Consider the following 24,205-nt stretch of genomic DNA (forward strand, 5'->3'; position numbering starts at 1 on the left):
AGAAACAATAAGGAGGTAATGTTAACCTAAACAGCTCTGGTTCCCCTAGTTCTGATTGACGCCATTCTTTTTTCTTTCTTTTTTTTTTTTTTTTTAAGATTTAGTTTATTTATTTGAGAGATAAAAAGCACAAGTAAAGGAAGTGGCAGAGGGAGAGGGAGAAGCAGACTCCCTGCTGAGCAGGGAGCCTGGCAAGGGGACTCCATCCCAGGATCCTGAGATCATGACCTGAGCTGAAGGCAAACACAACCAACTGAGCCACCCTGGTACCATTGATTGACACCATTCTTGACATGTATTTTAGCTACTCTGCTAATCAGAAGCTAAAAGGAAGCTGCAAAATGGCATGTTGAGGGAGAAGTTGTAATTTAAAATGTTCCTTGTTCTAAAAACGTGTGTTCAGCCTCAAGGCCTAGGTGCCTCGTTGTGGCAGATTGGCTCTTGGTACCACTGTGCTGTGTTTCTCCTGGCAGCTGCTCTCTGTTGCCCGCGGGGCCCATGGGCAAGGATGGCATCCCCTCCCACCTTGCCAGCTTCCTAGTCTCTTCTAAGCATTAAGGTTCAGCCCTTGACAGCTTGAGGGATGGGTTTTTATTTTGCTTTAGGATAAATAAATTGTATCAGGGAGCAAGCTGCTGGAAAGGAAGATGGACCCCTCCATGGTTTTCTTCTTTTACTTTTTTTCTCTTGCCATGACCTTTGCTCTGTCTGATGAGTAGAGTAGAAGAAATCAGTGCCTTTGGGCCAGTGAAGAGGACCTCTCTTGGCGAGTGTCTGAGAACATTTCAAAGAGTTCCTCGTTTCCTCACCCCTTCCCACTCCCAGCTAAGGACAGGTAGTGTGGAACTTCCCGTTTATGAACACGTTGGAAGGGTGGAAAGCAGAATTCTCAAGATCTCAGAGCCAAGGCTGCCTGTCTATAGCAGATACTTTACAACATATAGTGTTCAAACTGTAGTATAAGGACAACAAAAGATGGGGATCCCTGGATGGCTTGGTGGTTTAGCGCCTGCCTTTGGCCCAGGACATGATCCTGGGGTCCCGGAATCCAGTTCCGTGTCGGGCTCCCGGGGTGGAGCCTGCTTCTCCCTCTCTGCCTGTGTCTCTGCCCTCCCCCCCCATGTCTATCATGAATAAATAAATAAAATATTTTTTTAAAAAAGGACAACAAAAGGAAAATGATCTATAATAATATGAACATGAACGTGTAAATGCCGGGCCTGCCCACTCTAAGAGAGATAATAAAGTACACTGGGAGGGGCACCTGGGCGGCTCAGTCAGCTAAGTGTCTGACTTGGGCTTAGGTCATGATCTCGGGTCCTGAGATCCAGCTCTGCAGCAGCAGCATTATCAGGCTCTGCAATCCACAGGGAATCTGCTTCTCCCTCTCCCTCTGCCCCTGCCCCCACTCAGGCTCTCTCTCAAATAAATAAATAAAATCTTAAACTTGCATCCTGGCATGCCCCCATGCATATGGCAGCTGCAGGTGGAGAGGTGCTGTCAGTGATCTGAGTCTTGGCCAAGTTCCAAACAGGACAAAGGAAGGGTGGCCCCCATTCTCAGATAATGGCAGCCCTAGGAAATTAGGTGGGTATCAAAATCAGACAAAATTCTTTGTGTGTATGTAAATGGAACTTGGTTCTAGACTCAGAAAGTCATCTGGGATATGAAACAGTTGCCCCTGGTACCTAAAAGTGGCCCTTCACTCCTAAAAGCCACAGTGGTCCCTAGTTTTTGTGCCCACTTAACCCTACAAACTTGTAAAATGCCTCTATAGGGCAATACCCCAGTATAGAGAACCTGGGTATAGAGCCTACCATTTAAGGCAAGAAGAGTGACAGCGTATACATTAGTCATGATTCTTCAGAGAAACAGAACCAAAGAGGGAACAAGAGAAAGTTATTTTAAGGAATTGGTTAATGTGACTGTCGGTGCCTGCAAATCTGAAACATGCAGGGCGTCAGGTAGAGACCCAGGGAAAAGTTGGTATTGCGGTCTTGAGTCTGAAGGCAGCTTGGAGGCAGGATTCCCTCTTCCTTCGAAGACCTTGGTCTTTGCTCATAAGTCCTTCAGTCGACTGGATGAGGCCCACCCATGTTATGAAGCGTCATCTTTACTCAAGAGTCTACTGATTTAAATGTGAATCATACCTGAAAAATACTTTCACAGAAACATCTAGAGTAATGTTTGACCAAAAATCTAGGTATCATGATCTAGCCATGTTGACACCCAAGATTCAACACAACATATGACAAAGAAGTTGAAAAGCGTTATTCCTGTAACAGGAACTCAAAGGGTAAATATCTTTGTATGTTTTCTTTGAAGCATAACCAGTGTACAGCGTTCAGACAATGGGTCATATATCTGTAAGATGAAAATAAACAATGAAGAGATTGTGTCTGACCCCATCTACATCGAGGTGCAAGGTAAGTCCAGAGGCCACAGCGTGGCCTGTATTAATTGCTTTGCATATAAAACTGTGGAGTTTGGTGTGCCCATTTATAATTCTGTATGCAAACTTTGCAAATTTGTAAACACTGACATTTTACAAGGTGATCCTCTTTTTACACTTTAGGAAATAATAAATGAATGACCTGAATTCAGTTCTTGAAGTTTTAGCTCTATCCTCAGCAAAAAGGCTGAGATTATGGATTTTCTTGTCCTCAGGTTATTTGCAGTCTAGAGATCTGGAGACTTTTGTTTAGAAGCAAAATGTATTCCATCATCCATTTCTCAGTGCTGGCATCAGATACCAGTCACCTGATCTAGTGGTGATTTGCCTAGGAGGGTGAGCCATATTCCTTTTTTTTTTTTTTTGTGAGCCATATTCCTGAACTGGGTCAGCAGCTCGATTTGGGACTCGTGTGGGCTCTAGGATTTGTCAGGTACGTGGTTCAATGCAGTTCCATGACGTGACATGAGACGGTTTCGGTGGGGGTAAAAAGTGAGACATGGACTAGGAGAAGGTGGTCTCCGCTCTCAAGGAATGTGAAGTGCAGTGGGGAGTGTGAGTTGACGCCTAGGTAAGCTCAGGTCTTGAGGACCGGGTCTCTGGTTGTGCATGCCTGGTTCTGCAATGGCAGGGTCTGGCAAGGAAGGCTTCAGGGAGGAGGCACCTCTATTATCACCACAGGCGGTCATTCCTCACCAACTCACTGGCTTCCTCCATGGCCCCTGAATCTCAGATTTCTGAGATACTCCTACCAGCAGAAGCATCCAAACACCTTTCTTTTCTACTTTCTCCTGACCCTCCTCACCACAGGCTTTAGAGCAGGTCATTGGCTTTTCAAGGAAGTTCATCTGGAACCATCTCCCACTGAAAGGGTGCTCTGCTACCCACTTTTTTTTTTTTTTTACAAACCTAATCCTCAGGAGGCCCCCCTCAGAGGAGTCTCCTTTAGAGCTTTGCTCTAGGCCCATGCCAGGCTGGACAGTTAATGCCTCCTCAGAGTTATGTAAACATCAGCCCAGGGGTGTTCCTATGTTTGCTGTTAATCTTGGAAAAATATTGAGAGGACATTTAACTTGTCAGAATGCCAGCAAAATGTCCAGGGCAGAAACATGTTAGGTCCAAAAGGAGCTTCACAGAACTTCGAAGCAGGAAAAAAGAATTCCATTTTGCCACACCCGCATCATTCCTTCTGGGACCAGATCTGTGAGTTCTCAACCCCGAAAGAATACAGTTTAAATCCCTGAGGACAGTTAGCTTGACCTGTTAATTTTTTGGCACATGCTCCAAATGAGTACTGACTGTCTTTCTCTGAGATGCTTCTGAAGTTCCCTTATGGCCTCAATTTTGAATGACAGTCGAAGATTTTAGGAATGTAATTTCATAACTGTGTCTACATCGATCTCAGGAGAAGGCACTTTGCAAAGTATCCAGCCCTGCACAAGTGTACAGATTTTACAATTCATTATCACTCATCTTAAAGTGCCACACCCAGTAGATTATCCTCAAAAATAGGCGGACCTATTACGTGGCTTTGTTTTTATGGTGTGTATTTTGGTAAGGAATACTGAAAACGTGCCAGCCTGTCCCAGGAGTTTGAGTAACACCTAATTTCAACACCACCAGGTCTCCTTTCTGGTAAAACCAGTTCTGAATCACCATTACAACCCCTTTGGGAAAGTATCCTAGAAAGCCAGGATACTTTTATTCTAGTTGGGTAGAATAAAATAAGCTTCTCTTCTTTCTTAGCCAACTTTCAGAAGGTGAAAACCGGCCATTTCAGACCTGAGGTGGTATATAAAGAAATCTCTTGCCAAGTTCCAGAACAGTCTCCATTCCCCTTGGGGCTTTGCCTTTGCTTGCAGATCTAAGACATTCTTTCACCGAACTCTTTCTTTACAGGACTTCCTCACTTTACTAGACAGCCCGAGAGCCTGAATGTCACGAGAAACACAGCCTTCAACCTCACCTGTCAGGCTGTGGGCCCTCCTGAGCCCGTCAACATTTTCTGGGTTCAGAACAGCAGCCGTGTGAATGAACAGCCGGAAAGATCCCCCTCTGTTCTAACTGTTCCTGGTGAGTCCGAGTTGTGTGATTTCTTTGTTGTTTTCTCTTGAATAGTGGAAGGGATCAAATGTGTGATGACCACTGCTGGTGAGGTAGAAGACAATGAGACACAAGTGTCACTGAGGTTAGAGACTGGGGACGTAGAGAGGGAGGTGGTGGGAATCTCGGGAGTGAGAGTTCACAAGCCAGGGTTGGGGTGTCTGTGGTTAAGTGAGCAGAATGGTGGGAATGCCTGAGCCCTGGCAGCGGGAGCCCTGCTCACATCTCCTGTCACAGCCGGGGCTTGGCTGGCCTGGCCTGTCTTGCGCTTCAGGAGCCACTGATGTGAGGTGTGATAGCAAGGAACTGCACCGGTCACGGGAGCTGTGGGACAATTGAGTCATTTTGGGATTGTGGCCACACTGACAGTCGGGAGTCATCTAGATTCTCATCTGAATGGAAGCACCCTGGCCTCGTTCCCAGCACTCCCCTGGCAGTGCTCTTGGAATCAAGGCCTTGCTGTTTCCCGTGCTTCTAATGCCCACGGGCTCCCCTTTGGTTTCTCTCATGGCAGCTTTTGGCAACATCTGGCAGAGGTACCAACCCCTAAATCCTTCCTTTCTTCATGCATTCAGTGACTGTGTGGTGAGGGAGTGCTGTATGCCAGAGGCTGTTCTAGGTACTGTGAGCACAGGGGTTAACTTCTGGAAACAGTCTTCCTAGCTTCCTTCCCACTCCACTCCACTGCTCCTCCTCTGCCCTTGACAGCCTCATCCTTGAACCCACTTCTTTTCACTCTGAGACACTTCCCCTGGGACAGTTCTCTGTGTCCCTGGCTTCAATACTGCCTGTGTGATGTGGTCTTGAGCTTTATATCTCTGGCCCAGCCCTTTCTTCTGAGCCTCAGGCTCATGTCCCCAACTGTCTCCTTGGCATTTTCACTTGCTGGTACATAGGCATCTTAAAATGAAACTCTCGATCCACCTCCCCCACGAGACTTGTTTTGCCACAGAATTCCCCATCTTAGCAAATATCACCATTGGCCCATCCTTCCTCTTTCTCATTTCTCATGTCAAATGCATCAGCAAGTTCTGTCCCGCCTTCTACCCTGTGTCCTCAGTCTGTTTTTTCTCCATTCGTGCTGCAGCACCCTGCTCCACATCACTGCCAGCTCTTACCAACACTAGTGCAGTAGCTCCCTAACTGGTCTCTGCTTCCACCCTTGTCCTCACTTGAATCCATCATCCTTGGTGGCTCCCCATTGTCATAGACAGTCATTCAGAGTCATTCTTGCCCCTGTCCATCGGCCCTGCATGCTCTGGCCGCTGTCCAACTCTCCAACCCCACCCCACCCCACCTCACCTTCTCCTCCCTAATTATTAAGCACTGGTCATCCGGATTGTCTGTCATTTCCTCACACACGTGGCCCACCTTCCTGCCTCAGGACCTTTGCATTCTTTCTTCTGTCTGCCTACAGTATTCTTCCGCCTGCCCTTTGTCCCATAATACAACTGAGATTCTTCCAGGAAACCTTGCCTGGTCATTCAACTATTTTAGGTCCTCCCCACCCCTTTATTGACCCCCCAGTCATGGGTTCTTGTGGACTCCATCACTGCACCCGTCACAATCTATCCTCCCCCCATTTATTTGTCTAGCTTCCTTGTCTGTCTTCTCAGAGACTATATACTCAGCAAGGACAAGGACTTTGTCTGTCCCAAGGCAGTGCCTGATTCATAGTAGCACTCACTGAATATTCATGGTGAGAATGGAGCAGCAAGTAAATGCCAGCTCCTTGGATTTATCTCTGAATCACTTTCCCAACTCCTGAACACCACGAGGAATACTATGGTTTTCTCTGCTTCCATCTGAAGTGGCTCTGAGTTTCTCCAAAGAGTTGATAATCAAGCTACTTCTTAGTTCAAAGTCAATTTGAGGAACCTCCATACTTTTTTCCAGAGTGGCTGTACCAGTTTGCATTCCCACCAACAGTGCAAGAGGGCTCCACTTTCTCTGCATCCTCGCTAACACCTGTTGTTTCTTGTGTTGTTAATTTTAGCCATCCTGACAGGTGTGAGATGGTATCTCATCATGGTTTTGATTTGTATTTCCTTGATGATGAATGAATGATGTTTAACATCTTTTCATGTGCCATCTGGATGCCTTTTTTTGAAAAATATTTCTTCATGTCTTCTGCCCATTTCTTAACTGGGATATTTGTTTTTTGGGTGTTGAGGTTGATAAGTTCTTTGTAGATTTTGGATACTAACACTTTATCAGATATGTCATTTGCAATTACCTTCTCTCGCATTATCAACTATGGAGAGAGCCCAAATGTCCATCAACTGATGAATGGATAAAGAAGATGTTGTATACACAATGGAATATTACTCAGCCATCGAATGACATGAATGGAGCTGGTGTGTATTATGCTAAGTGAAATAAGTCAGAGAAAGACAAATACCATTTGATCTCACTCATATGTAGAATTTAAGAAAGAAAACAGATGAACATATGGGAAGAAGGAAGAGAAAAAAAGGAGAAAGGGAAACAAGCCATAAGAGACCCTTAATGATAGAGAACAAATTCAGGATTAATGAAAGGAGGTGGGTAGGGATTGGGTTAGATAGGTGGTGGGCATTAGAGAGGGCACTAACTTGTTATGATGAGCACTGGGCTTTGTATGTAAGGGATGAATCACTGAATTCTACCAATATTGCACTGTATGTTAACTACCTAAAATTTAAATTAAAAAAAAATTTAAATATAAATAAATAAATTGAAAAAGCCAAACAAAGTCAATTTGAAAAATATACCCTACCCTTTCTAGGATGTTGGCTCTGAGTCTCGTAAAGAAAACTTTGTTTTCATTGAGATAAAATGGACATACAGCAAGTGCATAGAACTTAAATGCATGACTCAGTGAGTTTTGATAAATGTAGACACGCATGTCAATGTAGACACTTCAGTCATGGCAGAACATTGCCATTACCCTCATATTCCCTTCCCACCAGTCCCCATCTCTCATAGGCAGTGGTATTCTAATGTCTGTCATCACAGATTAGTGTGCTAGTTCTTTAATGTTAAATGAGTGGAATCATAAAGTGTATATTCTTCTGTGTCAGGTTTCTTTCCCTCAATATGATGTTTTTGGGATTCATCCATGTTGATGTATGAGTAGTATGTTGTTATTACCATCAGGGCTGTATGGTGTTGATATGCTACATTTTGTTCTTTTGTGTGGTGAACATTTGGGATGGTTATGACTGTTGGTTATAATAAAGGACTTACAGATACTTGTGTGTAAGTCTTTTGGGAGCCATATAATTTTATTTTGTCCTGGATAATACCCCTAGAAGAACTATGGGATCATATACTAGGCATATGTTTAACTTTTAAGGAAACCACCAAACTGTGTTCTAAAGTTGTACCAAGTTATATTCCTGGCAACACTGGATGAGTGTTCCAGTTGCTCTATCCATGTCCTTGCCAACATTTGATATGGTTAGCTTTTTTTCATTTTAGACATTCTAGTGGATGTGCAATGGTAAATTTTAAATTTGCATTTCATTCCTCTAACGTCTAATTTAGATTTAGAAAAGGTTTTAGTGGGGTACCTGGGTGGCTCAGTCAGTCAAGTGTCTAACTGTGGCTCAGGTCATAATTTCAGGGTTTTGGGATTGAGCCCCTTGTTGGATTCCCTGTTCAGCAGAGAGTCTGCTTCTCCTTCTCCTTCTGCCCTTCCCCACTGTTGTGCTGTCTCTCTCTCTCAAATAAATGAAAAAATCTTAAAAAAAGAAAAGATTTTAGCAATTTTTTCTTGTGCTTATAGACCAGTCGTATATCCTCTTCATTGAAGTAGCACTTTGAGTCTTTTGCTTATTCTCATAAAAATCTTAGAATCAGCTTAACAACTTTTGCAAAGAGTCTTTTGTGATTTTGTTTACAATTGTATTGAATTTATAGGTCAATTTAGGGAGAGATCACATCTTAATAATATTGAGATTTCCAATCCAAGAACATACTCTGTCCATTTACTTAGGTCTTCGTTAATTTCTCTCAGCAATTTTTTATAGTTCTTGATGTAGAGGTCTTATATGTCACTTATTAAAGTTATTTTTTTTATGTTTTATGTTGTTGATGCTGGTAAGTAGCACATTGGGATTCACTTCCCAATTGTTTACTATTAGTATATAGGAAATAAATGAATTTTTGTATGTTGATCTTATATCCAACAACCTTGTTAATGTCTTAGTTCTAAGAGAGTTTTTTTGGTGTTGCTTTGTAGATTCCTTAGATTTTTTTCTGTAGACAATGTCACCTGCAAATCAAGACAGTTTTACTTTTACTTGTCCAGCTCTTATCTTTTTATTTCTGTCCCTTTCCTTATTTTACTGGCCAAGACTCTAGCACAATGCTGAATAAAAGTGGGGAGAGTTGATGTCTCTGTCCCAGTCACCAACTATGACATAAACTAGGTTTTGATCAGTGCCCTTCATTAGGTTGAAGAAGTTTCCTTGTATTCTCAGTTTGCCAAAAATTTTATTCTTTTTATCATATAATTATATAGTTTTTCTTCATTATTCTCCTAATATGGCAAATTACTTTGATTTGATTTTTAAATGTTAAACCAGTGTTGCATTCTTGGTATAAACTCTACCTGGTCATGATGTATTGTGGTGGATTCAATTTGCTAATACTTAATTAAGGATTTTTGCATTTACCTTTATTCTGTTTCACTGCCAGACTAGAGTAACACCAACCAGGTATACTGAAATTCAGTTCTGATAAGTAAACTGCCCAAGTCTGCCACAAGGCTCACTTCAGATGCCAACCACAAGCCTCAAAAGTGGGGGCTCCCCAGGCCACCTGCACTTCTTACTGACTAGCTATAAATTTGGAGGTTCCCATGACCCCCTCCAGTTTGATAATTTGCTAGACCAATTCACAGAACTCAGGAGAGTGCTATGCTTAACGATTACAGTTTTATTACAAAGGGTTTAGCTAAGGTGATGTCTGGGAGGATCCTGCATGCAGAGCTTCCCTGCCCTTTCCTCTTTGAATTAGGGTGTGACACCCTCTTGGCACATCCAGGAAAAGGACATTCCACTGAGCTTTGGGGTGCAGACTTTTTATTGATGTTTCCTTGCATATGCATAATTGATTAAATCATTGACCGTGTGATTGAATACAGTCTCCAGACCCCCTCAACCCTCTCATCACATGACTGGTCATTCTGATGACCAGTCTTCATCCTGAGGTTTTCTAGGAGCCCATTGTGAGTCACATCATAAACCTAACAAAGCTACCCCTGTCACCCAGGAAATTATAAGGGACAAAAGCTAAATTCTTTATTGTACAACAATGCTCATGAAGGCAATGGTCTATAATTTTGTTTTTGGGATGTCAGTTTTTGGTATCAGGGTATTGTTAACCTCATAAAACTAGTTAGGAATTATCCCTACCTCCTCTATTTTCTGAAAGAGTTTAGTAGCATTGATGTTATTTTGAAAAGACATGCATAAAGTTCAGTGGAAGCTGCAAAATAGTGTTTTGTACACAATATTTCTTTTTTTTAAGATTTTATTTATTTATTCATGAGAGACAGAGAGAGAGAGAGAGAGAGGGAGAGAGAGGGAGAGAGAGGCAGAGGGAGAAGCAGACTCCATGCAGGGAGCCCGATATGGGACTCATTCCTGGGATTCCAGGATCATGCCCTGGGCCAAAGGCAGACGCTCAACCGCTGAGCCACCCAGGCGTCCCGTACACAATATTTTTGGTAATGCAGTTTGCATTACTTTTTTTGATGAAGGTTAATGTATTGATTAATGTTGAGATTGAACTTAACTGAAATCCTCAGGTCTTTTTTCTTCTCAATTACTGCAAAATCAAAGTTCTTCTCCTGTTTCTTGTATATTTAATTATTTTTGGAAGTTCAGCCTACCATTTATCCTTATAAAATTTAAACAATTGTCCCAGCCCACTGGGGCCATCTGGAACCTCAGTCCTTTCCTTCAATTAACAAATCACCCCCGCCCCCTGCTTTATGCCAGCTGCCTTTTGTGTCTCATCCAAGTTGTTGATGAAAATCTAGATTCCACTCTGAGGGCAGAGTCCAGTGGCATGTTGATAAAGGCAGACTCTGAGTTGACATCAGTTCATTAAATCAACTTTCTTGGCTGTTGTTCAACCACTAGTAAATATGCTTGGTTTTATTTTCCTCCTATTTACTTCTCTTTCTTCTGAGATGTTATCACCATATCAGGCAAGTAGCTATTACAGAAAGTCTGGAAATCAGCTTGAAATTCATTTTGAAATCAGACCAGACTTGTAGGTGAGCCAAAAAACCAGATGTGACAATTTCCTGCATTCTTACAGGCACGAGTTTGATAGCCCTCTCTTAAGTTTTATGGTGGATTTCTCTCTCAATGATTCTGTACTACCAGGATCAGTGCCATTTTTCTTTAGGAAAATAGGGACAAAAATCTGTCAATCTCTGTTCATCTAGAACTATTCCTCTATTGCATGTTTTCTTAGAAGGTAGAAGTGTGTTTCTGTGACAAGATCTGCAAATTCGGGGATCCCTGGGTGGCTCAGCGGTTCAGTGCCTGCCTTAGGGCCAGGGCGTGATCCTGGAGTCCTGGGATCGAGTCCCACATCAGGGTCCCTGCATGGAGCCTGCTTCTCCAAATGCCTGTGTCTCTGCCTCTCTCTCTCTCTGTGTCTCTCATGAATAAATAAATAAAATCTTAAAAAAAAAAAAAAAAGAAAATATCTGCAAATTCTTTTCATACCCAAGGCTAAGTATGGTTTGTCTCAGATTGGAGACCTAATTTATTTCTAAATGATTATATAGTCTCACAACCATAACCTATTTGGGGTTGCAAGTTCATTACAATTTTTATTTTACCTTTTTTAATTTGAAGATTTTTTTTTTCCTTTGGTAGGAGAAGATAGAAGTAAGATAGAAATAGAGCAGTTTATAGCTGCTCTATTTTGTTCATTTATGTGTTTACTATTTGAAAGAGAGAGAGCATGCAAGCACGTGCAGGCCGAGGGTGGGGGTGCAGAGGAAGAGGGAAAGAGAGACTCTCAAGTATATTCCACACTGAATACAGAGCCAGATGCGGGCTCCATCTCATGACCCTGAAATCATGACCTGAGCCAAAATCATCAGACGCTTAACTGCCTGAGCTACCCAGGGGCCCCAATTTCAGACTTTTTGTTATAATAAAAATAATATGTGAACACATTTTCATTGTAAAACATTCAAACCATAACAACATACCAAAGCAAAATGGGCAAGAGTCCTTGAATCTCCACACATTCACTCCCTACATAGTTGTCACACACAATGTGTGTGATGACACACAGTGAGCCACTGGTTCACTTTCTTCTAGGCCCTTCTCCCTTAAATATACTCATATGTACGTATACACATAGATGGCCAAGACATGTAGATCTTTCCATATAGGTACTTGTGGGCCTTTCACTATTTATGATAATTGCCTCATTGCATGAGTGAACTATAATTTATTTAACCACTCCCTTGCTGATGAGCATGTAGGTTGTTTTATTTTGGTTGTTATTGTTACTCATGTGGACATCTTTGTACCTCTATGTATTTCTTTTCTAAAAACCTTTCTGGACACCCCTTCCTTGTCTGTGTATCCGTAGTGCCTTTTCCATAATGCTTGTACATCCCCACCACATGGAAGTACAACCATCTACTGACTCCCCACCCTGAATTATTGATCAGTGTGATTATTACATATTAGTTATTAATTACCTTAGCCCTATCACCCAGGACAATGCCTGGTACGTGAGAACTGTGTGAATGAATAAATGAACTAATGAACAAACGAATTATGAACAGACACAGAGTCAGAGATCGTTTCACTGGTACAAAGGAACATAGTGATAATGAAGTAACTTGTATTTTCATAATTGCTTTTGGATGTAAACTTCTTCTCATCTCTTCTCATTTGTATTCCTAACCAGTTCTGTGAAATTAATACAGCATTTTTCTTACACCCATTCTGTAGACAGAGAGCTTAAGGAAGTCCATGGAGGAAGGGCCAACAGTGTAGGTTTCTGACCACAGGGCTGGTGCTGGACACACCAAGTTAGATCAAGTCAGCTATCTGTGGACTATTCCAAAGCACCTGAATTTTGTAACATTATAAAACAACCATAAAACATCATTCTTATTTACATCTGTGTTTCATTTTGAGGATGTTTAGTGATAACCTGAGCCCATCTTAAAAGTTCATGTTTAAGGAACTAGGTGCCATTCTGACCAGAAATGCCAGGGACAGGGTCTGTGCTTCACATGCTGATGTAAAACTGTGCGTATTTGCAGGGAGGGGCCATTCTGTCTTGAAATTAACCCTGAAGTAAACTTTTCTTTTTTCTTTTAAAGATTTTATTTATTTATTCATGAGAGACACAGAGAGACAGACAGAGATATAAGCAGAGGGAGGGAGAAGCAGGCTCCTCTCGCAGGGAGCCCGATACAGGACTTGATCCCCGGACCCCGGGATCATGCCCTGAGCTAAAGGCTCAGCTCAACTGCTAAGCCACCTAGGCATCCCGAAGTAAACTTTTCTAATCCCTCTACCAAGAGAGTGCTAAGTAGGGACATGGTTTAAAAGGTCCTGATTGTTGATGCTTGCTTTGAGCAAGCACATTTGTGAACAGGAAGGCCATATGCTTTTTTTCTTCTTGATACCAGTTGGCTTTTTTTCCCTCTGTCTTTAAGAGACATGAGCTAGAAGTACTTTGTCTAAAGGGCATCATTCTGAGTCAACAAAGCCAATCCAAAGGTTATATGCAGTATGATTCCATTTATATGACATCCTCAAAATGACAGTTATAATGATTAATCAGGGATTAGCTTGGATAGAATGTTTCTAAAACACAAGGGAGTTTGGGTTTTTTTTGTTTGTTTGGTGCTGAAGTAGTATAAATCTGTACTTGTAATAAAATTTCATAGAGCTTTATACCACCCTCCCCACACACACACACCCCAAAATTAAACAGAACAAAAATTGGTAAAATCTGAATATGGTCTATACTTGGGTTTAAATAGTATTGTACTAATGTCATGTTCATAGTTTTGGGCATTGTACTATGATTATGTAAGATCTTATCATTAAAGGAAGCTGGTGAAGGGTGACAAGAACTCTGTACTATTTGCAATTTCTTATAAATTAAAAATTATTTGAAAACAAAATTTTGTTTTTATTTTTTAAAATATTTTACTTATTTATTTGAGAGAGAGTGTGTACATGAGCAAAGAGAGGAGGAGAGGGAGAGAGAGAGAGGGACAAGCAGACGCCACACTGAGCCCAAAGCCTAGTACAGAGCCTGATCCCACCACCCTGAGATCACAACCCAGGTCGAAATCAAGTGTTGGAGGCTCAACCGACTGAGCTACCCTGTGCCACACAAAGTCTTGTTTTTATTTTTATTTTTTAAAATATTTTATTTATATATTCATGAAAGAGGCAGAGACATAGGCAGAGGGAGAACCAGGCTCCCCACAGGGAACCTGATGTAGTACTTGATCCTAGGGCCCTGGAATCATACCCTGAGCCAAAGGCAGACACTCAACCGCTGAGCCACTCAGATGTCCCCAAAGTTTTGTTTTAAAAAGTGCTTTGTCTTGAGCAAAACCAAATTCCAAAATAAAGAACCAAACTGCAAAAGATTTTGCTATATTTTATTTAATGCTGGTAGTTTAGTGGTTGAGATCCCTAGTTATGACATGCACACTAATACTACTTCATTGTTGTGTGTCCCTAGGCAAGTTACTCAACTACCTAGTAGAAAATAGGGATAATAACAGCATGTACCTCATAGAACATTTATGAGGATTCAGTGAAATAATGAGTGGAAGGCCCTTAGTACAGGAGCAACCTATAGGAATAATTCAAATGTTACTTATTACAAAATGTTTATGTTTTTATATGCAGTAGTTACTATCTCATTGTCAGTTTTGAGCTGCCTTTCTATCAAGAGTGGTGGACTTATGCTGATCTTTCTAGTTTTTATTCAAGACTTTATTTATTTACTTACTTTTAAAAATTTTTTTTAAAGATTTTATTTATTTATTCATGAGAGACACAGAGAAAGAGAGGCAGAGAGACAGGCAGAGGGAGAAGCAGGCTCCATGCAGGGAGCCTGACATGGGACTTGATCCCGGGTCTCCAGGATCATGCCCTGGGCCGAACGTGGTGCTAAACCACTGAGCCACCAGGGCTGCCCTTATTTACTTACTTGAGAGAGTGCAAATATGTGTGCACGCACATGCACAGGCATGCAAGCAGGGGTAAGAGCAGAGGAAGAGAGAGAAAGAGAATTTCAAACAGGCTTCACACTGAGCAGAGTCCAACAGTCCCATGACCCTGGGATCATGACCTGAACCAAAATTAAGAGTCAGACCCTTAACCGACTGAGCCACTCCGACGCCCCTGGTTTTTATTTTTTAAAAATACTCATTTTATTTTTAAATCCACACCTAGAAAATAGCTAAGCTAGCTTTATGTTTTAGTTAGTTGGATAGAATTAATAATATTCGTTGTAATCACAACACTAACAATGACTAGAATTGATACAAGTCAATTAATAATTTTCACAATGCTTTCTGTAAAGATTGATCTTGAACTTCATAGCAAGCTGTGATGTAGTTAGGCATTTTTAATGCCCAGTTTCAGATTAGGAAAAAATTTGGAACTAGTAAGGAATCTACTTATTTAAGGTTTAGTCTTTATGTAGCCCCTGCAATGATCCTGATAAAACACAAGTTAGATCATGTTGATCTTCTGCTCAATGCTCCAGGTTTCTCATCCCACACAGAAGACAAAGCAAAGGCCTGTTCCCTTTACCCAGAACAACTCTCCCCCCACCCACCCCACCCCACACCCCATCCCATTTAGCCCATTCCCTTACTCAGAGTCATTCCTCTGAGGTCATTTCCCTAAGCCACCTCTGACCTGAATATTTAAAATCACAGCCCACTTCCCCACCCACCCTTGGCCCTCTGATCCTTTTCTGTTTTTCCATAGCCCTAATCACCTTCTAATAGAGTATGAAGGTTACTTATTTGTATAGGTTATTATTTCCTACCTACTTCCTTCTGAGAATTTGAGCTCTGTAAGGGCGAGGATCTCTTTTCTTTATGGATATACCCCCAAGCACCTAGGAAAATATCTGACACCTAGTAAGTACTCAGTAAATATGTGTTGAATGAATGAATTCAGGGCAGATAGTGTGCTCCAAGTTAATAAGCAACTTCCATTATGCAGGTTGTGCTTCCATTGCTTTGCCTATTTTGCTCTAGGAAAAAGAGAAAAAGAAAAGAAAGGGTTGCTTATCCAGAACTCAAAGAATTGGCCCAACTGGTGCTCTTAGAAGTTGCTTTCTTAGCAATTCTGACTGTTTTTCCCTCAAGGGAACATCCTGTTACTGAATGTTCTTTAAAATATCTTTCAGACCTTGTGTCAGAGGCTGTCTTTTTTTAAACCAGCAGACCAAGCAAGAGGGGCATGAACCATCATGATGTGAGTTAGGTGAGATGTCACAGAGTAAAAGGGGGTGGCCCACTGGAAGAGGACATGGCTCAGAAAGACTGGAGGCTTCGGTGCTAGAGCAGAGAGTGGGTAGTAGGGTGGGGACCTAAGGGGGTGGATGATTTTTTTTCCCCTGGAAAGCCACAAGGGCCCAGGCTATAAAACTTCAAGGTCTATTCCAGTCTGGTTATTATTCATCCAGACAGAGAAGAGGAAAGTGAGAGGAAACAGTCTTTCCCAGCACATGCTGTATTCAACCCAGGCTTGCACATGAGTCTTTAGCTGGGAAGCTAGTGCCATTAGACAGAGGAAGTATATATAACTGAGTACATTAAGCAAAGAAAATTGTATTTTGCCTTCAAAAGTTCTGGCCCACCTACTTTTCGAGAAATTTAACTTTGATTTGAAAACTTCTCGCTGCTGGCATCTGTTTGGCCTGTGGGCAATAACCACCTCAGTGCCCAGGAAGAACTGCTGTAATACGTGATTTAGCTCCTTCTGGGCCATTCTGTATTAATGTGGATTTCTTGTGCCAGAGAATTTGCTAGAGATTGTTTTCCTGACTTTGTGTGCACTTTGAAAAGAAACACAAAAAGGAAAAGCAACTTCCCACTTAACCTTAACATCATGTTCCTGATACGTGGTTTCTCTTTGGGCATTGATAAACCTTGCAGCTCTAAATAACAGTGGACCCCAATTGTCTTACTTAGGGATCTATAGCTTGTCAAAGGAGTTTATGAAATGAATCCATCTTCTTGGTTTTTTTCCCCTCCTGACCAGTTTGGGATGTGATCTTGTATTCTGTACTCAAGTGTTTCCCAAGAGTTTTGACAAGAGTCACTGAAGTCAAATAACTATGTTTAGCTCGACTATATAAAAAATATAAATTGTAAAGCAACTGTATTTTCTGAGCCAAAGCCTATTTTTTTAAATATGAGCCAAGTTTTGCACATTCATGGAGCCTGGTGAAATGGGCATCTTATTTGAGAGCTTATGACCTAGAAGGTTAAAAGTGATTCTTAAGTATGAAAACCAAAGTGTCACAGGTTGGACTGTGAAACAATAGTTGGCAGCATGGGCACCAAGCAGTGGTTTAGAGGGATGAGGTCTTGATTCTCATCTGGGATGTCTGGCTTCTTTTGTAAAATCTGGCCTGACAAAGTTCCTGAAATCCAAATGCTGTGTCGGTGCTTCTTTTCCAACTGCAGCTTCCCAGTCATCTCTCCCTCACTTTGCAAAAGAAGAAAGACCTCTCCTTGACTTATCTGGAGTCACTATAAGGCATCAGTTCTCAAATGCTTTGGTCTCAACATCCCTTTACAATGTTAGAAATTATTGAGAACCAAAAAGGTTTTTTTTATGTGAGTTCTACCTACTGGTAGTAGTTTCTGGTTTCTAATTCAGAAACTAAAATAAAACTTTCAAAGCATAAAAATATACAAGCACATCCTCTTTTACTGATAGAGCTAATGACATCATCACACAACATACAGCCTCTGGAAAATTCTTTTGGAACATTCCATCACATGTTCCTGAAAGAAAGAAAGTAGAAAGGACAAATAACATCTTATTATTGTTAGTGTTATTATTATTATTATTACAAAAATAGTTTTCTTTTCTTTTTTTTTTTTTTCAAAAATAGTTTTCATCATTAGGACTCCTAAAAGGGCCTCTGAGATCCCCAGGAGTTTCCAAATCTCACTTGGAAAGTGACTGCTATAGTGCATTGGCTCAGGTTAAGAAATTTCCAGATCACTACATAGAAAATTCCAAATTTTGTTCAACAAAGGAGTTGCCCTTCCAGTAAAATTCTTCTATTTATGTTTAAGAATTATATACGTGGTTGGGGTGCCTGAGTGGCTCAGTCAATTAAGTATCCAACTGTTGATCTCAGCTTAGGTCTTGATCTCAGGGTCATATGTTCAAGCCCCACAACAGGAGAGCCTACTTTAAAAAATAATAATAATTCTATATATTATTGTGATGAGTTGTACCCTAATAGTTTTGAGAATAATCAATCTAGAAGATATTTTTTTCCCAATTTTAACATATATGTGTATTTTGATTGCCAAGAAGTGTTGTAAGGTGATTAATCATGACTTCTAAACCCAAATACTTAGTGCCATTTGGATAAAATTCTGCAGGAGAAATAGAAAATCATGATGGAAACTTCTGGCTGCTGGGAGAAAATTGTTCCTCACCCACAATCATTGTGGGTGATTTAAGGTCTCCCATCCCTAAATGGGTATGCTACATAGGTACCTTTAAGGGAATTTTACTTTAAAATGTCAGAGTACCGGAAATTACTTTCTTTGCAACTGTTTAAATTATAAAACATTTAAGATGCAAACCTCCAAAATGTATGAGAGCTCCATATATTTTTCAGTTATTTGTGAGGAATATAAGCAGAAGATACAAAGACCCCGAAGGCAGGGTATTAAAGGATGTCCTTTTATACATGTGGTTAATGAGTTTGACATAAATATTCCTCTTCAGTGAAATAAAATTTTTTTTAAACCATCACACAAACTATTAACAGTTTCATCTGTCACTCAAAAGGAAGTGACCAAAAATGTGAAAAGTTATGGCTCCTACCTGAAATTTTAGTTTGTTTGTTTGTTTGTTATTTTCTTTCTTTCTTTCTTTCTTTCTTTCTTTCTTTCTTTCTTTCTTTCTTTCTTTCTTTCTTTCTTTCTGATAGTCACAGAGAGAGAGAGAGAGGCAGAGACACAGGCAGAGGGAGAAGCAGGCTCCATGCACCGGGAGCCCGATGTGGGATTCGATCCCGGGTCTCCAGGATTGCGCCCTGGGTCAAAGGCAGGCGCCAAACTGCTGCGCCACCCAGGGATCCCCGAAATTTTAGTTTCTTAGCTCTTGGAATTGTCAAGAGAATCAAAGCCATCCAATTAGGATTTTCTTCCAATCTGAGGGAAATACTTCTTACCTCAGAAAATTAAAATACCTGAAGTGTCTGTCTTATTTTGACAGAACATTATTTTAGAGAAGTAAAAAGTCACCAGAGAATTGTAGGACAGAGATACATAGGTTTGTTTTTTCTTGAGAGACCATGTCTAGTTAGCAGAACTCAGGTGCCTAACTTAACTTCCATCTGGATGGAAAGGAGCAAAAGCCCACCAGCACTGATATTTCTGTGCACTTCTAAACCTCAAGAGAAGTGCCAACATAAAAGGGATCAGGTTCACATTTCTTCCTAGAACTTCTCCCAGACATGGTTCTCTGGCCATTTGGCCCAACCTAGGGCTGGTCTTCCCCCAGCAGCTTATTCCTCCTTATTTTTTCAAATATTTAATTACTGTTAGTGACAAGCTTTGAATATTAAAATTATCAGGTCGAAATTTTCTTATACAAGTAAATGGATAATGGATAGAAGAAAACAAAGTAAGGTTTTCAGGCAACAAGCAAATGGAGATACATTTTCAAGAATTTTTTCTTTCTCCAGTTCATGATGTGAATTCTGTGCCACAAGACACAGAGAAGTTTCCAGATTCTACTAGATGGTATATATGGCTGTGCTTTGAAAAAAAAAAAAAGAAAGAAAGAAAAGGAAATATCTGTTTTTAAATTTTAGAATAGTTTTAGATTTTAGATGTCATGGAGATAATACAGAGTTTTCCCATAAACTCCACTCCCACGCTCTCCTATTATTAACATCTTATATTAGTGTGATATATTTGTTATAATTAATGAACTAATACTGATACATTATTATTGACTCAAGTCTATATTGACTCAGATCTCCTTAGTTTTTAGCTAATACCCTTGTATTCTATGATTTCATCCAGTATTTAGTTGTCTTGTCTCTTTAGGCTCCTCTTGGTTGTAACAATTTCTCAAATTTAACTTGTTTTTAATGGTCTTGACAGATTTGAGGAATACTGGTCAGGTTTCTTTTAGAACGTCCCACAGTCTGAACTATCTGATGTTTTTCTCCTGCATAGACTTGGGGTGTATGTTTTGGTGAGGAAGACTGCCAGCGGGGAGGGCCACTTTCATTACACCATATCAAGGATACATTCTGTCAACGTAACTTAGTGGTATTGACCTTGGTCATATGGCCAAGGTACTGTTTATCATTTTCTCAACTCTCAAGTTTAAAAAAAATAAATAAAGTTTTGCTTTTATTTCCTTTTCGTATTATCCTTTTTTGGAAGGAAGTCACTATGTGCAGCCCATGCTTAAGGGGTTGGGAGTTATGGTCCTCCTCCTTCAGGACAGAGAATCCACATAAATTATTTGGAACTCTTCTACATGAGAGATTTGTCTTTTCTTCCCCATTATTTAATCATTTATTTGTATCAATATAGACTTGTAAATATTTATTTTATACTTCAGGTTACAATCCAATGCTACTTTGTTTATTTTCTTGATCAAATTGTTCCAGCTTTGGCTATTAGGAGTCCTTTTAGTTGATTTCTGTTTCTCTGTCATCCCCCCATCATTGTGATTGTGTGTGTGTGTGTGTGTGTGTGTGTGTGTGTGTCTGTGTGTTACATGGCGTTTGTGTTAAATTTTATTCCAGGCTCATCTTATATGTTTCCTGCTCCAATCTGAGAATCAACCATTTCTCCAGACTTCCATTTCCTTTTATTGGCAAATAGTCTTAGAAACCAGTATTTGGATTACCTCATCTTTCTATTTAAAATTAATAAATCAACTACTTTTTAAAATTTCTAAGATGTCTTCAAACCTCTGATATTATAGAATTTTTTTCATTCAACGCTACCATCTTCTCTTCAAGTAATCATAATGTCTTGTGTTTATGTAATATTTATGAACAGACTAATTTTTACTATTAAGAAAAGTATTTGGGGCACCCAGGTGGCTCAGTGGTTGAGCATCTGCCTTTGGCTCAGGTAGTGATCCCAGGGTCCCGGGATCAAGTCCTGCATCAGGCTCCTTGAGGGGAATTTGCTTCTCCCTCTGCCTGTGTCTCTGCCTTTCTCTGTGTGTGTCTCTCATGAATAAATAATCTTAAAAAAATTTAAAAATTAAAAAATAAATTTAAAAAGGGATTCATTACAACAGACCATCTGAAATGGTTAAGCACTGTGACTTTTATCCCACTATGTCTGGTGTCCTGAAATGTCATTAGTGTGCAGTATCATATGTACTGTGTGGCTAAGCAGTAGGGGATCATCCAGGTGAGCCTCAAAAAGCACTCTTCTTGATATTGGGGCCAGAGATTCCTATACCTCCTTGCAAAAATTTAAGTCTAAATATTACTGCTTTGTCATCTAACAGCTCACCATCTGGGAAAAATAAAGCATTTAAATGAAAAACAGCTGCCTCTGAGGCCCACAGTTGACTTGCTCCTGGTGGCTAAGGTTTAATCCCAGGTTTGTTTCAACCACCAGCACACTTTAAATATTAACTTTGCATTTATGGGTTGAAGCAATGAACCAAAAAGTAAAGAATGTTAAGACAACCATAGGAGTCTGGTGCCCTGCAGCCTGTTTCTCGGTGGCTGGTCTCACGAGTCCCTTCCTTTCCAGGTCTGACCGAACCAGCAGTCTTTAGCTGTGAAGCCCACAATGACAAAGGGCTGACCGTGTCCAAGGGTGTGCAGATCAACATCAAAGGTAAATATCAAAGTCAAGTCCCTCAAGCACATCCTGGGAGCTTTGTCTTTTCTTCCCAGCATGAGCCCTACAGCCAGCTACCTGGGCTTGAGACCTGTCTTCCCTACTGACTTCCTTTGTGACCTTCGACAAGTCACTTAACCTCCTTGGCTTCAGTACAAAATAGAGATAATACAGAATCTACTTCCTTTTGAGGCTTAAATGAGATAATACAAGTAAAAGCACTCATAACCATGCCTGGTGCATAAGTCTTTGATAAACATTAGCTCGTTTAGTTCTGCTTAGTCTGAGAATAGGCTAAGATGTCTACCCTTGATCTTCTTAGCCCCGGTTTTCACCTTTCCCTCTCCCACCTTGAACTAGTCCCTGTTACCCCCTTGAAGAGCTCCCAGGGATGGGGGTGGCTTAGGGCATCAATTAAAGGAATAGGGGTGCGAGTCTTCCCTAGCTGCTGTCCTGAGAGGGGCAGAAGGGAGGGAGAGCCCAGAGCTCCTGTGCCTCGTCCCCCTGATCTTATTGCCTGAGCTGGGATATAACATAATGGAAGATTTGTGTTTGAAGGTCCCCATGCTAGTGGAGGCATTCCAATTCAGTCACCTGCCTCCTCCTCCTCCTCCTCCTCCTCCTCCTTCCATGGAATCAGTTATTTAAACCTGAAACTTGAGAGTAAATTCTGTCCTTTTATTTCTTTTCAAATCATCTTTCTTACCCTTTGTCATAGAAACTCAAGCAAATTTTATGTTTTAGTATTTGTTTTTATTTTTTATTTTTTTAATAGATTTTTTTAAAGATTTTTTTTGTTTGTTTATTTATTCATAGAGACAGAGAAAGAGAGAGAGGCAGAGACACAGGCAGAGGGAGAAGCAGGCTCCATACAGGAAGCCTGACGTGGGACTCGATCCCGGGTCTCCAGGATCACACCCCAGGCTGCAGGCAGCGCTAAACTGCTGCACCATCGGGGCTGCCCTAGTACTTGTTTTTAATTTACTTTCTTTTTTTAAGATTCTGTTTGTTTGTTTGTTTAAGAGCGAGAGAGTGAGAAAGATAGCAAGAGCGGGATGGGGCAGGGGGTGGACAGAGGGAGAAGCAGAATCAGACTCCCTGCTCAGCAGGGAGCCCAACACAGGGCTAGATCCCAGAACCCTGGGATCATGACCTGAGCCACCCAGGCGCCCCATTTGTTCTTAATTTAAATACGGAGAAGCAAATATTGAGTCCATATTCCTTTTGGTCTTAATCTTGGGGAAACAACACCAGGGAAAAGCAGGATGTGTTTAATAATGAGTTAAAAATTAAGAAATATATAGTGGGGGACTCTTATCATAAAAGAGTTATACTTTATAAAGATGTTGATGGGGATGTGTAGGTGGCCCAGTCGATTAAGTATCCAACTTGATCTCAGCTCCGGTCTTGATCTCATGGGTCATGAGTTCATGGCCCACACTGGGCTCCACACGGGGCATGGAGCCAACTATTTAAAAATAAATAAGTCAAAAGTGCCATTGTTTCATTTCAGCAAATCAACTAGATGAAGGTGATGAGGGGGCATTTTCTAAAAGTTTATTTGAAAAAAAAAAAAAGAAAAAAGAGCAAGCTGAAACTTACTCCTGGAGGAACTGTATAACTTCCTTCCTCATTATAATTCTCATTATTACAATTTTCAAAAGAAATGTTGGGAATTTCAGGAATTCATGAGTAGGCATAAATTGATAAAGACATTTTCATAAAGTATAAACACCTTAATATTTAAATATCTATAAACCAAGAGACACTTTAAAATTTTATGCTTTACACAGAGTCTTAGCTTTTTTTTTTTTAATCCTCTAAAACTTATGTTTTTGGTTTTCATTTATTTAAAAATTTATGTCAAAGCAACCAAGACTCCCTTCTTCCAATCTCTTATTAACTGTAATATATGTGCCAAATTATGATCTTTAAGGTAGGCATTTTAGGACAGTTTGACAAATAATCTATTTAGGGAAGTGAGTCAAAGAAAATGCTGATTCTTCCCCATTCACCAAGCTGTTTGTCTTCTAGTAAACAGAAACTCCTGAATATGGTACCCAGGACACTTCACAGGGTCCCAGCTCTCCTTCCTCTGATCTTCTTCCCACTCTGTCATTGCTTCACATCAGCACCCCTCCCCTAACCCTCCCGCATGTATACCTTCTCAATCTTCCCCAGCCCCATGGAGCAGTGTTATTACTATCCCCACTAAGAGAAAAAGAAACAGTTTAGAAAAGGCATTTAACTGTGACCTGGCCTCATGGCTGGCCAGACAGGAACCAGACTCACCAGCTGGTGCTCACACCAATGTGCTTGCTGCCTCCTGTAACCAGCCTCCAGTGTTCTACTGAGGGACACACACTCCAAGCTCAGACAGACCTGAGTTCAAGTTTCCTGTTCTGCTAATAAGCTCTGTGATCTTTGGCAAGTTTTTAACTTCTCTGATTCTCAGTATCCTCATCCATAAATGAGGATCGTGAGACTACCTCTCTGACAGGGTTCTAGTGATAATGAAGCACAGCAAAATCCATAAT

The 24,205-nt window shown here is 40.8% G+C and overlaps 1 protein-coding gene across 1 annotated transcript in view; it reads left to right on the forward strand.

Annotated features, from left to right (window-relative positions):
• MERTK (MER proto-oncogene, tyrosine kinase) overlaps positions 1-24,205 on the forward strand; it is a 114,666-nt gene that overhangs the window by 40,436 nt on the left and 50,025 nt on the right. The window contains exons 3-5 of the mRNA XM_055327181.1: positions 2,326-2,426; positions 4,352-4,525; positions 21,579-21,665. Of these exons, the coding sequence (XP_055183156.1) occupies positions 2,326-2,426; positions 4,352-4,525; positions 21,579-21,665 (362 nt within the window). The remainder of the gene's footprint in view (positions 1-2,325; positions 2,427-4,351; positions 4,526-21,578; positions 21,666-24,205) is intronic.

Source organism: Nyctereutes procyonoides, unplaced genomic scaffold (genome assembly GCF_905146905.1).
Source record: "Nyctereutes procyonoides isolate TBG_1078 unplaced genomic scaffold, NYPRO_anot_genome, whole genome shotgun sequence".
Taxonomy (NCBI): domain Eukaryota; kingdom Metazoa; phylum Chordata; class Mammalia; order Carnivora; family Canidae; genus Nyctereutes; species Nyctereutes procyonoides.